At 56.9% G+C, this 15674-nt stretch overlaps 1 protein-coding gene across 6 annotated transcripts in view; it reads right to left on the bottom strand.

Moving 5' to 3' along the window:
• Positions 1–15674, bottom strand: part of ATP11A (ATPase phospholipid transporting 11A) — a 103680-nt gene that overhangs the window by 29504 nt on the left and 58502 nt on the right. For all 6 annotated transcript variants that reach the window (XM_061435406.1, XM_061435407.1, XM_061435404.1 and 3 more), the window contains exons 6-16: positions 15467–15595; positions 13429–13532; positions 12958–13008; positions 9903–9967; positions 9182–9263; positions 7840–7990; positions 6618–6815; positions 5806–5979; positions 5049–5212; positions 2998–3069; positions 1913–1986 (exon numbers count right to left, since the gene is read on the bottom strand). In XM_061435406.1, coding sequence (XP_061291390.1) covers positions 1913–1986; positions 2998–3069; positions 5049–5212; positions 5806–5979; positions 6618–6815; positions 7840–7990; positions 9182–9263; positions 9903–9967; positions 12958–13008; positions 13429–13532; positions 15467–15595 — 1264 coding nt within the window. The remainder of the gene's footprint in view (positions 1–1912; positions 1987–2997; positions 3070–5048; positions 5213–5805; positions 5980–6617; positions 6816–7839; positions 7991–9181; positions 9264–9902; positions 9968–12957; positions 13009–13428; positions 13533–15466; positions 15596–15674) is intronic.

Below are 15674 nucleotides of genomic sequence, written 5' to 3'. Positions count from 1 at the left end.
GGGCAAGCACGGTGCTCCAGGCAGCCCAGGAGAGCGTGCGGACGGGGCGGAGGATGGGGTGTGAGCAGCGGGGGCATCACTTCCCGCCACGGTGGGCGTGACAACTGGCTCGCAGACTGCCCCCGAGACGGTTCACCTCCTAGACTACACATCTGTATGCGGGCAGTCGCAGGACAAGGAGCCTAATGGTGTGAACCTCAGCAGCCAAACACCTTCACCCTGGATAAGCCGAGCGCTGCCCAGAGGCAGCACAGGCGACCGGGACTCATCTCCAAACACGATGGGCAGCGCGCGTCCCATGTCCCGCCGGCCCCGTGGCCACGTGTTACAGGACCATCGACATAAAGTACTTGAGCTTTCACGGTGCTCACCGGTGTGAGTCTCATGGGTGGAGCTGTCACGTCTGACAACCGGTTGGAGGCGAGGGAGCCATGCGGGTCAGAGAACCGGCCCCAACTTGCCCGTGTTCCCCAGGGCATGGAGCCTGGTTCCTGGGGTGCGGCTGAAAGATGGGCTTCGGCAGCCGCCTCGACGTCCCCACCAGCTCAGGAGACAGAGCAGGCACTTCTGGTCAACACAGTGTGAGGACCCTGGTGACGTGGAACCCTCCCACGCGCCCTCGGCCGCCTTCAGGCTGGCTCTGTTTATAGTTTCAGGGCAGTGTCTCCGTTTGCCTGCTCGCCGGGCAGGTTTCCAAAGAGAGAAACATAGCCTGGTATGGTCTAGTTTCAAGAGACAAAAGCAAGTAGGATCCCACATCTCTTGGTAAGATGCCATGGGAAATGGAGTTAGAAGCCGAGTCCAACGATGTCTACCGCACGCCCGGCACTGCGGGGGCGGGCACACTGCTGCCCACGTGTGGCGCCCTGTTCAGGACGCCTGCAGCCCAGAAAGGACGGGAGAGCTGACAGTCCATCAGGCTGAGGAGACCACGGAGGCCTCCGACAGGTGGTCAGGGAGGTGTCCTGGGAGAGGGTCTGAGGTGGGGGGTCCAGACCAGGGGAGGGTCCAAGGGGGGAGAGTCCAGACCAGGGGAGGGTCTGAGGGGGGAAGAGTCCAGACCAGGGGGGGATCTGAGGGGGGAGAGTCCAGACCAGGGGAGGGTCTGAGGTGGGAGAGTCCAGACCAGGGGAGGGTCTGAGGGGGGAAGAGTCCAGACCAGGGGGGGATCTGAGGGGAGAGTCCAGACCAGGGGAGGGTCTGAGGTGGGGGGTCCAGACCAGGGAGGGTCTGAGCGGGGAGAGTCAGACCAGGGAGGGTCTGAGGGGAGAGTCAGACCAGGGAGGGTCTGAGGGGGAAGAGTCAGACCAGGGGGGGATCTGAGGGGGGAGAGTCCAGACCAGGGAGGGTCTGAGGTGGGAGAGTCCAGACCAGGGGAGGGTCTGAGGGGGGAAGAGTCCAGACCAGGGGGGGATCTGAGGGGGGAGAGTCCAGACCAGGGGAGGGTCTGAGGTGGGGGGTCCAGACCAGGGGAGGGTCTGAGCGGGGAGAGTCCAGACCAGGGGAGGGTCTGAGGGGGGAGAGTCCAGACCAGTGGGGGATCTGAGCGGGGAGAGTCCAGACCAGGGGAGGGTCTGAGGTGGGAGAGTCCAGACCAGGGGAGGGTCTGAGGTGGGCGGTCCAGACCAGGGGAGGGTCTGCGGCACGGATGGGGTGGGGGACCCAGGACGCAGGCTGCCTTGTGTGTAAACTGAGGGGTGGGTGAGGAGTTGACCTCGGGATGGGTCGCCAGACTAAGCCAGCCTAAGATGCTGGGGCCCAAACAGGGCTGGAGGTGAACAGCTAGTGCAGATGTGTCTGTGTTTAAAGGGAGAACAAATGGTTAAAGCCTTAGAGCCTCACAGACTTGAGGCATCAGAATAAAGCACAACCACAGGGACCATTTGACAAATCAAAGGAAAGGAATTTCCACCTGTAGCAGACTTGACGATTACACTCATCCGCCTTCTTACTGAGTCGAAACTCAAGATTTCCAGCAACTCAAACCTGAAAGAGAGATGGAAAACTCGTTTTGACGTTCACGTGGCTCCGTGAGTCACAGCATCTGAGTAACGACCAGCCTCCCCTGCAGGTGACACGGCCCCTGAAGCAGCGGGTGGGTGTCAGCCGGGCACGGCGTGAGGCTGCCCAGGAATCCCCGGCCGCACTGAGCGGTGGGGATGGCCTGAGAGGTGCTCTCACCTGCCTGTCCAGCTGGAGACCAGGAGCCGGACAGCAGGGTCCCTGCCCTCCCAGGGGTCACACCACAGCGTCCAGAGGCCCCCAAGTGCTTTGGGGAGGAGCCGCGGCTGACCGTGGCTGGAGAACCCAGAAGCCCCTTCTGGAGTCAAGGGTTCAGCACCTCCCCCACACCCTGGGAGTCTACTTTTCCAGAACGGAAATCCTGTTCTTTGAGATCATCATCACCAAAGGTTATATTCCTTACCAACTGCGCCATCTCCATGACAGCCCAGTAATGCTTATTACCAAGGAGAGACGGACAGCCCATCGTCCAAGTCAAAATCGAGACACACCACGTGTCCCCGGGGCCAGCACTTTCAGACTGGACAGTCCCCGAAGGTTGATATGGAAAGTGAAACCCCCCCGTCCATCTCCTGCTCAGTGTTTCTACAGGACCCCATGCTCCACGGCCTGGAACGGGCTCTGAGGACACAGGGTCCCGGGGCCACTCCAGGGGGAGGGCTTACGTCTTCCCTCTTGTGGGGGTCAGAGCATGGCCTCGGGGTGTCAGAACGGACTAGAAGGTTCCCGAACTCCTGCAGTGAAACGGACACCACATGGCTTCACCCAAGCCTGTTGGACGCTGCACCACCAGCCAACCTCGCCCCTAAGCGTCCAACTCAGACTCCCAGGGCGTTCTGGCAACGTGCTTGGGGTCGTTACCGAGAAGAGGGAGGAAGAGTCATGGGAAAAGTACAGAGAATTTGGTATTTTCTCCGGTAAGAAAACACTGGGAAGACAATGCTATATTCCCCTCCCATCCAGGGGTGTCCTCACCTCTCGACGTCATTGTCCCTGTTCAGCAGCTCCATGTAATTGTCCTTCAGCCTCAGGTACGTGAAACCAAATCTGCGGGGCAGACAAACCCAGGGGTTAATGTGGACCTCTTTCCTCCTCACAGATACTTCTGTTTCGTACTTTGGGAAAGCTTTCCTTTAGGAGAAGAAATGCTTCTAGTAAAACGGAGACTGTAAGCTGCGTGGCGAAGTCAGTGCTGAATTTATTCACTGTCTGAGAAAATTCTCCACGAGCCCAGGGAACTGGACGTGGGAACGGCTGCTCGGCGCTTCACACGTGATGAGCTGCTTCCTACTGGTGACGCTGCAGGGCAGCAGGTCTGGGGAGTGGGCCCTGTCTCTACTATCAGGGGGGCCCTTCAGAGGTTACGACGTCAGAATTAGGACTCTGGGAGCCTGTCAATCTCCAGGCGGACGCTCGGTCTACTGACAAGGAAACCACAGCCCAGCTCAACACGGGGCCGCAGGGCACTCGACTCCTGACGTGCATCCAGCACCGGCAGGCGCGGGAGCTCCGCCCACACCGGCCCAGCGACGGGCTAGAGCAAGCGGCCCGGCTCCTGGTGCAAGGAGCTCACGGGAGGAGGACGCACACTCGAGCAGCAGCCCTGACAGCGCGCAGGCGCTGCAGCCCGTGGGCCAGGGCCCGCTGGCCCGGCGGGAGCTGCTGCCGGAGGAGAGGCGGCTCAGGGGCGGTCCCTGCGACTGAATGTGCCTTACTGCCTGAGCGCTCATTTTCCAAGAGACAGATCTCACTCGCTCTGAGAACTCTCCCCTAGGTGCGCGTGAATACGTATGTTGAACACACAACACACACACCTGATTATCACTGTCAAATTGCAGGAAAAATGCAGCATTTAGTCCACGACAAAAACACGGTTCCAATTAGACTAGGGGTGTCCGATGCCCATGCTCCGAGGGCAGTGAAGGGGAAGGTAAGAGCCCTTGCTGATTTTTTAACTGAAGGCGGCTGACTCACTCTATGGTGAGTTTTTAACTGAAGGCGGGTGGCTCACTCTATGGTGAGTTTTTAACTGAAGGCGGCTGGCTCACTCTGTGGTGAGTTTTTAACTGAAGGCGGCTGGCTCACTCTATGGTGAGTTTTTAACTGAAGGCGGCTGGCTCACTCTGTGGTGAGTTTTTAACTGAAGGCGGCTGACTCACTCTATGGTGAGTTTTTAACTGAAGGCGCTGGCTCACTCTGTGGTGAGTTTTTAACTGAAGGCGGCTGACTCACTCTATGGTGAGTTTTTAACTGAAGGCGGCTGACTCACTCTATGGTGAGTTTTTAACTGAAGGCGGCTGACTCACTCTATGGTGAGTTTTTAACTGAAGGCGGCTGGCTCACTCTATGGTGAGTTTCAGATGCACAGCAGCGTGACTTGGTTCTTTACGCAGCTCACATTCTGCTACAAGTTGTTAGGAGGCTCTGGCTTAGTTCCCTGTGCTGTGCAGTGAATCCCGCACCTTCAGAGTTAAATCAGGGTCATCGGCGATGAGAACGGGACGACATGAAATTACCATCTGGAGAGAAGTGTTCTCCCAAGTGTTTGCGTGGAGCCCCGTGTCAGGAGGCAGCAACAACGCCCAGTAAAGAGACGTGAAGGAGCTGGCGGGACAGGACTCACAGGAGCGAGCGGTGAGAGAGCTGCAGCATCCAGCCCAGCCCTTCTCACGCTGTGGGACCCTGCAAGTTGCTTGACCTCAATTTTTTAGGATGGATGAGGAAGACTTGTCATAAAGGATTCTAAGACTGCATCTTAAAAACGTCTGTGAGTGTTTGCAGGGGCCTCTAGTTTATGCAGAAGTTAGGAGGGAAACCACCATCTAAGACAGCAGGAGGAAGCCACATCCAGTGCCTGGGGATCAGAGGACGGCCTGAGCCCAGAGGCAGTGGCCGCCTGGCCCCCACCCCAGCGGAACGCCCCAGGCCCAAGGGCCTGGTCAGGATGCTCCCAGGAAACGTCCACGGTGACCGTGGACAGCGCCCAGGACACCCAGCCTCCAGGACCAGAGTTGCCCGACACGCACCTCTGGATGCCCTCGACCAGGGCCACCTCGTCGGGCGAGGACGAGATGTATGCGGAGCGCTTCCCCGAGTCTGGTGACTTCTGGGGCCCATCCACCTCATCGTCATCCTTCACCTGGATGGTGTGGCAGAGACAGAGGGCCCGAAAAAACAGCTCCTCCCGCTCCTGAAATACAGCACAACCCACAGCTCTAAGCACGTCCACTTAAGACAGAAGGAACCCAAACAGAAGACGACAACCAACGCGGCCGGGCCTGCAGCCGTCGGGGGTGGGGAGCGTTAGCTCTGCCCCTGGGGGTGGTGGCGGAGTCCAGGCCAGACGAGATGGACGTGGACGCAGGGAGGCGGCAGGTTCAAGTTTCTGGAAGGGCCTCCGGGGTGACTGCTGACGAGGGCAACGCCCCTCCCTGAGGGAGTGAGACCTGGAGCTGCAGCGGCAGGCTGTGTGTGTGCGTGTCCACGTGCGTGCGTGTGCACAACTGTGCAGCTTGTGTGAGCACAGGTGTGCCCGTGCCTGTGACTGGGTCCCTGTGAGTGTGTCCATGCGTGAGCACACACTCACTCTTAGTGTGACGTGAGCGGTCTCCAGCCCCAACGAGACGGCCGGATTCACTGGGGACGCCCGTGGGGACGCCTGCACCCACATCTTTCCTTCCTGCGAGTCCCAGACCCCGGGACAGGAGGTGCCCTTGCTGTGTCCTGAGACACGCCCGTGGGAAGGGAGGGGGCAGGACGAGGGCGGGAAGCACGAGCACCTACCCGCCCACTGGCGCCCGGGGAGGCGTCGATCATGTCGATGGCGGAGGCGTCGGGGAGCACCTGGCCATTGCAGACGGCGTGCGGCACGCACACGTGGCCCTCCACACAACACTCCTTGAACTCCATGTTGTTCTCCGTGAGGGTGCCCGTCTTGTCCGTGAACACATACTCCACCTGCGGACGCGGCTCTGCTGCCAGTGCTGCCCCCGAGGGGCTCGGACCCCCACCCTCTGCCCCCTCCACGGTGCTCCTGCTCGGGGCTCCCACCCACGTGCCCTCTGCAGGGCAGGTCCTGGCTATCACACCCACTTAGCAGGTCAAGGCAGCACAGAGCTCAGGCCCCAGGCTGGCAGCCTGGACAGCTCAGTGGAGGGGTTTTGAACTCTCTTTATGCCAGAGACTGAAGCTCAGTCTCACTCTGCCCACCCTGACAGTGATAACCTCGGGCCATGAGGCCTGAGAGGATGGCTGGGGGAGCTGAGGGCTCACTGCTGATTCACCCCAATCCAGGCCCCCGAAATGCAGAATCAGCACCACTTAGAAAGGCCACGGGTGAGCCGGTGTCGGTGAGTGAACGTCACGAGTCTGCCTAACCTGTCGACACAGAAGCACCACCTGTCACACAAGGAGGGGGATCTGCTGCCGTCTTTCGGGTGTAAGTCGTATCTGCTCAGGGATGGCAGCGTGCCCCTCCGAACACCCAGGGCGTCTGCTGCAGGCTGAGAGTCACATGGCCTCTGGAAACCCAAGGACGCAGGTGCGAGGGGCTCCCCCACCAGCCAGCGAGAGAAGACAGCTCCGGAGACACTGACCTGCCCCAGCTCCTCGTTCAGATCCGAGGTGTTGACCAGCGGCCCTTCCCCCATCTCCTCGTCAAACATCTCCTCGTCCCAGGTGAGGAAGTAGGAGCCCAGGAACTTCTGCAACTCCACGGTGACGTACATGGACACGGGAATGATGTAGTTGAAGAGAACCATGAAGGCCAGGAAGTCCGTGAAGGCTCTGAGGAACTGAGACGGCGCAGCGTGGTCACCGCCAGCGCTGCACAGCTGGAGCTCAGCTTAGCTGGCCCAGCTCAGCAAGTGCTGCTTTTGAATACAGGTGCTTCAGACCCAAAGGTGAAGACCACCTGGGCGTCGGGGGCCGCCTGCTTTCCTCTGTCCGCCCACTTGGGCGCCGAGGCTGGCCCAGGACGGGAGCGGCCCCACACCTGTGCTGCTGGTGGGCGGGGTCGGGGGACGGCCACCTGTGAGTCACACCTGGAGACAGTGGGGGCCTCCCGCCGAGAGCCTGGAGGACACCAAACAGTGGATTACTGTTTCCTCTGAGATTCCAGCAAATGACCAAGCTTAGGTCTGGATAAGCGGCTTTTCTGTCTAGTTTCGTCCTTATTTCTGAGCCATTTAGTCTCCTGGGAGGCTGGACTGAGCTCAGGAAAGAGGCAGGGGCCCAGGCTGGGATCTGCACATGGCTCAGGCAGATGCGGTAGGCCCAGCCAGAAAACGGCACCATTTTAAGCAGAAGAAGTGGAAGTGGAAGGAAAGTCGCTCAGTCGTGTCTGACTCTTTGCAACCCCATGGACTGTAACCTATCAGGCTCCTACGACCACGGGAATTTTCCAGGCAAGAGTGCTGGAGTGGGTGGCCATTTCCTACTCTAGGGGATCGTCCCGACCCAGGGATCGAACCCGGGTCTCCTGCATTGCAGGCAGATGCTTCACCATCTGAGCCACCGGGGAAGCCCCTAAGTAGAGGAGATTTAATCAAATTAACACACTGGGGACTTGACTGGTGGCCCAGTGGTTAAGACGCCACGCTCCCAAGGTTTAAGGTTCGTCCTTATGGATTTAGGATGGAAGCTGATACTTTTCCAGACCCGAATATTCAAATACCCAAAGAAGGCGGAGCAACCAGCGCCTATGGGGGGGGGGGGGCAGCTGATTCTTTCACCGTCACCAGCGTGTCTACTACCAACAGCTCATCATCCCGTGCCCCCAGGCGTCCACAGCACCCGCCCACAGGCGCCTCGCTGTACCAGGTTCCTCTGTCTCTCCGCCTCTGTCTTCCGGTTGTACCACGGCTCGTCCCGGGACGGCTCGCTCTGCCACACGTACTTCAGCGCGGTGTTGATGAGTGCCTTGCTGATAAGGATGCACAGGTACACGACGAGGAACACGTTCATCGATCTGAAACACAAGACGGGCGTGGAGACTGGGTGCCTGCTCCCCCAGGAACCCGGAGCGGGCTGTCGAACGTCGGAATGAGCACGCTGCGAGCAGACAGGAACAACACAGCAAAGGGACCCCCCGACCAACTGTCCAAGCGGCAAAGGCAAGCTTGTCTACATCTGCGTCCACTCTGGCCACTGGCCTGTGTTTGGGGCCACAAGGACAGAGCTGGGGGCAGGGAACTCTGGTGGACAGGAGCGCAGGGCACGGCCGCCCTGCTCAGGGGGCTTCTGCATGGTCTAAGGCTCTTAATTCACAGAAGCCCCGGAAACCAACGTCTTCTACTGCGAAGCATCAGCCTGTGCGTTCCCAACCTGGAGGAAGGCAGGAGGGAATGAGCGAACGCCTTGAGTAGGAAAACTGCTGAGTCCTTAGCCAGTCCTTAGGAGCCTATGAAGGAGGTCTGATTTTCCAGTATCTGAGACTGATTTGTCAATGCAGACATCTGGAAACTAAGCATCCTTCCTTAATAAGAACCGACAGCCCAACTTCACAGCTGATGCAGCCACAGGTGGGCAGAGACCCAGGATTCCACTTGGAGGTCAACTTGCCAACAGCAGACAATGGTGCCCCGACCGTCACCCCCAAATCACTAAGGAGCCAGTATCTCTTCACTTCACCACGTGTGGTCACCCAGTCGTCCACCTCAGGTTAGGGACGCACTGTATTTTGTGAGGCAAAGAAGACACCACCTGGGCCACATTTTCTTACAAACCCAACTCTGTCCTGACTTATTATCAAAAGGATTTTACTGTTTAGTGAAGACTGTTGGCTCTGCTCACACTTTCCTCAGTGTGAGGAAAAGCGACGTAATTTCGACTTTTTCACAGGAGGACCTGATGGCGTCCACAGCTGGCCTTGGCCCAGCTGTCTGCACTCAGGTGGGAGTCTACATGTGGCTGGGTGCAAGGCCTCCACAGCCCCATGAAATAAGACGGTCCGTCTAAGATCTAAGTCATCAGCCCAACCGTCGTCTGTCAGACCTCACGGAGTTGCTGATCAGACCAAGAGGAAAACGATTTCACCACTGCCGGGGTTTGCGACAGTGGAAGTCAGGCTTTTTACGTGACTCAGATGAGATGGGGCGCACCAGGGTGGTATGGCTGTGGGCTCTGTATGCGATTCAATCCGTGGGATATACGAGCTTACTTTTCGACAGCAGACCGCTTCTGGGACTTTGATTGGTAGTTCAGTGCCATCTTGGTCTCCATGCCCGTGTACACAGCAGCGCCTGTGAAGCAGAGAGTAGACGACAGAGCAGCCGCGCAGCCGTGTCTGTCTGCTGCACACGGTAAGGCACACGCAGAGAGGCACACGCGGAATTCTGGACAAAATAAAGCGTACTTTACATTTTTCTAGGCCAGCTAGCTGTTCATAAAAAGTCATACAAAAAGATTCTTTAGACCAAAGACTTTTTTTCTTCCTGCATACGTAGGGAGCAATCTGTATTTTTTTAAAAACAAGTTCAGATTCTAGTTATTTGGGTTTCCCAACAATAAGACACACTTGTGTATTACTTGTGTATCAGTTAAAACATAAAAATTAACCCCCTGGAAAGGGAAGCTACTAACAAAGAAACACAGCCGTTGAAAGAACTTCCTGCAGAGCGTGTGTGAATTCTTTCACAGGCACGACTTCATGCTCGAGTCACCAGCTGCAGGCGCTCAGTGCGCAGGCAGCGCCCTGACATGTCCCTGGGGGACTGTGGTCGTGCGTGCAGACTGGTTTTCTTAGGACAGTTCGCCACCATAAATCCACAGCACCTCAGAGCACAAAGAGACACTTTCAGGCACCTCCATGGATTTTAACTGCTTACGGGGCCCTTAGTCTTAGCAGCTAGTGTTAATAATTCACTAATTAGAACATTTACCAAAGATTTTCTCGGTGTTCTTCAGCGTGGCTCCTCTAAGAAGCAGGTTTTCCGATCCTAATGACCTGCAAAGAGAAGGACGACAGGAAACAGGGCAGTGGAGAAGCAGCTCACAGGCTCAACACTGCATCTCACGAGGAAACCATCTCAGTGTAGATCCGCCTGTATCTGGACTATGAACTCTAGCCGAGCCCCAGGAAAGGCAGGCACTCTTTCCCTGGGGCCAGTAAGAACCGTCTGCTGGGAGATTCCCACAGTCAGCTCCATCAGGGCCCCAGACCCACTGGGTGGCCCCCAAGGCTTTGATGCCACTCCATTAGAGACAGCGAGGGTCTCACCACCAGCAGCACCAGGGCCCTCCCCAGAAGTGCCACCCCACAGACCAGCCCGGAAACCCGCCCCAACAAGCTTCACATCTGAGGCCGGCTGCGCTGGGGATGCCAAGTGGTGCCTGCGACTCACTGAGCTGTTTCTAGCACATCCTGGGGGAGTATCACACACATTAACACAGTCTGGCTTTCAGAGAGGCGCTGGGGGCTCAGTGAGGCACCCACAAGCACGCAGCCAAGCTGCAGGCCCTGGACGCAGCTGGCCTGTGAGTCTGCAGTGACCCGTGCACTGCTGTGCTGGGGCGACCGAGGAAGTTAAAAACCATTCATGTGAAAACAAGCACTTGGGACTCAACAGTGAGATGAGTCAACTCAACAGCCGACAAACTCTGCCTTTAGGGGTTCGGGGGCCAGTGGTTCCCTCTGTTGACCGAGTAATCATTTCTTCTCATTTCCCAAGAGCAGAAAGGGAAGCAGAAGCAGATTCAGATTCACTAACTTTACATCTACAATGTTCTCCTGATTTTCTTTGGAGAGTAAAGGGATTTGGGGTAGAGGGGAAAATTTGCTCAAGTTTTCTTTTCATTCAATTAGCATTTGATTTCCTTTTACCAAGGGAGGCTGAGGACTTACTGAACGATATAAGCGTGAATGCATCCCGTGTACTCAGCTGACCCGGCTCAGGACCACATCAGGGTGAAGACGAGAAAGAGGGCCTGCCCAGCGGGGCGCACTGGCTGGGACGCCCTGACCCGAGGGGTCTGCCCAGGGCCGTCCACGGTCTCAGGGCGTGGTCCCCAGCCCGACAGCCTCGTGGGACGGGCGCCCTGGTACACACGCGTCCATTTCTGTTACAGGCACTGTCAGCCTCTGTCGGCAAACACGGCAGCGCACGTCCAAGGTGTTTACGGAAACAAGTGGCCCTTCATACAGTGTCTCTGGTGTCTAAAAGTAACTTATTTTAAAAAGCACTTTGCTCCTGGTTTGGACAGGAGGATGAAGAAACATCACTCAGAAAGGATCCAGAAATTGGATATACAATTCATATCTGTCCACACCACAAATTTATAAACATCTTTAAACATCCAAATATTAAAAATCTGCTGACTTTAGTATAAATACTAAAACAAGCAAAACTAGATAAAGTATCAGAATACGGTAACAGTAATTCTCTCTCAAGAGACTCAGGCGTCAACTTTGTACAAATATCAAATAAGGAAAACCAGCCGTGCTGACTTCTCCAGGTTCACCCACTGGTGCTATGGAGCCAGCTCAATCTATCCACCCTCCTTCAAATACAAATTAATCCTCACGAGGCACAAGAATACAGGTTGGTTCTCCTCACTAACCAGCCATTCACGTTTAGAACAATATGTGTTTAAGAAAGACCAAGGCAAGGCCTCCACAGGTCTGGAAAGCTCTTGCTAACCTGCTGATGAAGAGTGGGGATAAACACACGCTAAAAAGGTGCCAACTGCTTCCTTAAAACAAGCAATTCCTGGAGCCTCTCAAGGAGAGAAACCCCGCAACTGCTTATTCGACATTAATCTCCATTTTCTTTTCTACTTCCGGGCCAGTGTTTTCTTTAATACACACAGTAATACCAGAACACCAGCAATCTGAAGACGTGTGAACTGGAGGAAAATCAATCTCTGACCAGCAGGGTTTGTGGAAAAGGACTTCAAAGGCAGTCCCCTCAGTGCAGACCTCAAGACCTCGCGCGGGTAAAACGTCCCCAGGCCTGGGAAGCGGAGGCCGCAGAGCCCACGCCCGGGCTGAGCGGGGTCCGAAGCCTCGGGGCCGAGTCAGCTCCCAGCCGCCAGCGGTCTGGGAGTGGATGCCCAGCTGGGACCTACACTGGTCACTGTGCATCCCCTGCAGCAGGTTCCCATCCCTGGTGGGCGTGAACCCGGAACAGGCCCTTGGGAGGCACATCCCCGATGTCCAGGGCAAGAAGGTGCCCGGAGATGACCACGAGCAGATTCACGCAGCCGATCCGACGGCCTCCAAGTCAGAAGCCATTCGGCCTCATAGTCTGTTCAGCTACGGAAGGTGTTTCTAACGGGGAACCGCACCCTCCCGTCATCTGCTGTGATGGCGCCCTCAGCAGACTCTCGGGAGAACATTCTCCATGGTGTGGTTAGTGTGTTAACACATCCAGACGTATGTACCAGAGAAACCAGCCACGTGACAGAGCCCAGATTCTAGTCAGGCAGGACTCCCTCAAACCAGCCACGGGACAGAGCCCAGACTCTAGTCAGAAAGGATCCCCTCAAACCAGCCATGGGACAGAATCCAGACTCTAGTCAGACAGGACTTCCTCAAACCAGCCAAGGGACAGAGCCCAGACTCTGGTCAGAAAGGACCCCCTCAAACCAGCCATGGAAAAGAATCCAGACTCTAGTCAGAAAGGACTCCCCTCAAACCAATTAAAGGACAGAGCCCGGACTCTAGTCAAGCAGGACACCCTCAAATCAGCCATGGGACAGAGCCCAGACTCTAGTCAGACAGGACTTCCTCAAACCAGCCAAGGGACAGAATCCAGACTCTAGTCAGAAAGGACCCCCTCAAACCAGCCACGGGACAGAGCCCAGACTCTAGTCAGACAGAACCCCCTCAAACCCACTGTACAGCGACCATGAACAGCTCTCATCAGGAAAAGAACCACGTTTAATTGAACGATAGACATGAAGCCCCCCAGCGTTCACAAGAAGCAGAGAACTCACCTCACCACAGGGTCATTCTGATCGTTGTAAACATTTATGCGGCCGACGAACCTGGGGGCGGGAGGGTCAGGTCACTGCCAGGGCAGCAGGGGGGCGGGAGGGAACAGGACCTGAGACCCTGGCTCCTGGACCGCCCCCACCCCGTACCTCCGTCTCTAAGAAGGGCTGAGGTCCTCCCGGGAACACAGGGGTGGGGGGCTCAACCACGCTTCTTCCCCGCCCTGCTTTTACTTGCTCATGACTTAAATGACTTAAATGACATTTCTTAAAATGACTTCCTCGAAGCACAAAAAATTCATTTTTCTTCAACACGTTTAGTTCCACGAAGCCTTTTCAAGTATCTGAACAGAGAGCTAGAGATCGGAGGGGCCTGGGCTTCCCCAGTGATGCACACACACACCCATCCCCAGCCAGCCAGGAGCCAGGCCCTGGGGGCAAGGGGCGGGGGACCCGGGGAGGAGGCCGGCTTACTTGTAGAGGTCAGGCTGGGGCTGCTCACACTCGATGGTTGCGTGGAGACTGTCGATGTCTTCCTCCGAATGGAACCCCTTTGTGTCCTGAACTGCGTAATGGGTCTGCAAACGGACAGGACATGGGGGGGTCACAGCCCAAACGAGCAACACAATCTCCCCGCAGTGGGAGCCCCGTCCTGGGGCAGCCCCGGTGTTTAATGTTTATGCACATAAATAAGCCTGAGTACAAAGCCTGGCTACCGTATGGGACAGAGTCTGCAGATGTAAAACGTTACAAGACTACAGGTGCCCCCGTGCGTGATTCCTGCACCCAAGAGGCGCCAGCACAGCGTCCTCAGCAAGCGTCCTCAACGAGCCCAGCTCTCCTCCAAAACAGACATCTGGGTTCATCTGTCCAGACTAGACGCCACGGCCCCAGCCCTGCCCCAGAGTCTCCGAGGCCAACAGTCTGGGTGGCGCCCGAGAACCACATTTCTAAGCAGATCCCAGGGCTGCTGGTGCTGCTGGTCTGGGACCCCATTTTGCGAAGATGGGCCCTGAGGGCACCAGGAATGGTGGACAGGTGGGCCGGCTTGGGAGGACGCCATCTCCTCCCCAACCCTGATGAGTAAGCTCGGGCAAGCGTGTGAGGATTCACAATGACGGGGGCACGATCACAGCATCCGGCTAACAGGTGAAAGCTCCGGCGCGTCCCACACTGGGGAGCTTCTAAACTGTCCTCACGAGAGCTCTGTCCACATCTGACGGAGAGGAGCGCTCCGCAGGTGTGACCAGTACAGGGCCCCTCCTCTGCTCTTGAGGAGACAGCTCCGGTGCCTCGAGCCCAGGAGCCCAAACACAGACGTCGGCCACAGGCCACGTGTGGACGGGTGTGGCTTCCCCCTGACCGCAGTGACGCACTGGACCCTCGAGGCATCTGCTCCCGAGAAGGGTGGCCGCGTCTGGGCAGGGACGTCCCCCTTTGGGTGGGGGTGTGGACGGCAGCCCACTGCCCATGGTCGGGTGTGAACGGCTCGCCTGGGCTGGGGAGGAGCGGACACGACCCCTCCCTCAAGCTCTGACAGCCACTGAACACCGAGCACCCTCCACCCAAAACTGCTCTCCGTACAGACGACTGTGCCACAAGGCTCCTCCCCTGGGATTCGGGATGTAGAAAACCTGAGAGTGAGTGTGGAAACCCTACAGACATCATGTGATGAGACTGTGGTCATCCACAGGGGAGGAGCAGGGCACCCTTCAGGGCTTGCCCCTCGGGGAAGCTCCTGTGTCCACGGGAGCCAGAGCCTCAGAAATGCTGGACCCACAGGCCAGGCTCACTTTCATAAACTCCCTGCAACAGTCCGTGTTTTCAAAACAGTGAAATCCTTAAAATTAACAGCTATGTGCTTTCCGTTTGTGATCATTAATTAAAATTGTTTAGTACCAGCTGCCAGTACAGAACTCCACACTGAATGTAAGAAATGAATCATCATTTCTGAAAATCCTTACTAAGATACTTTAACAAAAAGATGCTCATTGAAGTAATAAGCGGGCAAAATCAAGACTCACTTTCCATACAATTCCAGTCTGGTGAAGTCACTGATTTTGACAGGTAAAATGAAAACGTCCAAATTCTAACAATCTCTTCCTTACGTCCTTAACTGGGTGCCCTCGCTAAGCAGCAGCTAAAAAGGAACGTGGACTTGCTTCTGTTATCTGGAGAGGCTGAGGGTTAGGGCGCTGGGGTGGGAAGAAGAAAGTGGGGATCGAGGAGACGCAAACGAGAGGAAACAGTCCCTGGTCTCCCTGAATGCAGAGCCTCACTCCCCGTGCAGCTTCCGGCCACCGGAGCACAGCTCTCAGGGGAAGGGGCGGGGCGGGGTGTCCCTGAACACAGAGCTTCACTCCCCGTGCAGTTTCTGGCCACAGGAGCACAGCTCCCAGGGGAAGGAGAGGTCCCTGGACACAGAGCCTCACTCCCTGTGCAGCTTCCGGCCACAGGAGCACAGCTCCCAGGGGAAGGAGGGGGTCCCACGGGCAGAGAACAGGCATGTTACTTTGTGGCTGGACTCCCCATCCAGGCTGGCGGTGGTCACGTGGCAGGTCCCGTCCGCACGGCTGCTGGACAGGAAGATCAGGTCACAGGGGAAGGTCTCGTCCTCCTTGACCATGACGATGTCCCCAACCTGCAGGACAGACGACAGACAGCGCTGTGAACCGGAACCGGCCTCTGGGCCGGGGCTCCCACGGACGCCGTCACAGCAT

The sequence above is a fragment of the Bos javanicus genome, chromosome 12 (genome assembly GCF_032452875.1).
Source record: "Bos javanicus breed banteng chromosome 12, ARS-OSU_banteng_1.0, whole genome shotgun sequence".
NCBI lineage: Eukaryota > Metazoa > Chordata > Mammalia > Artiodactyla > Bovidae > Bos > Bos javanicus.
The sequence above is the reverse complement of the archived record's forward strand: the minus strand, read 5'-3'. Positions and strand labels throughout refer to the sequence as shown.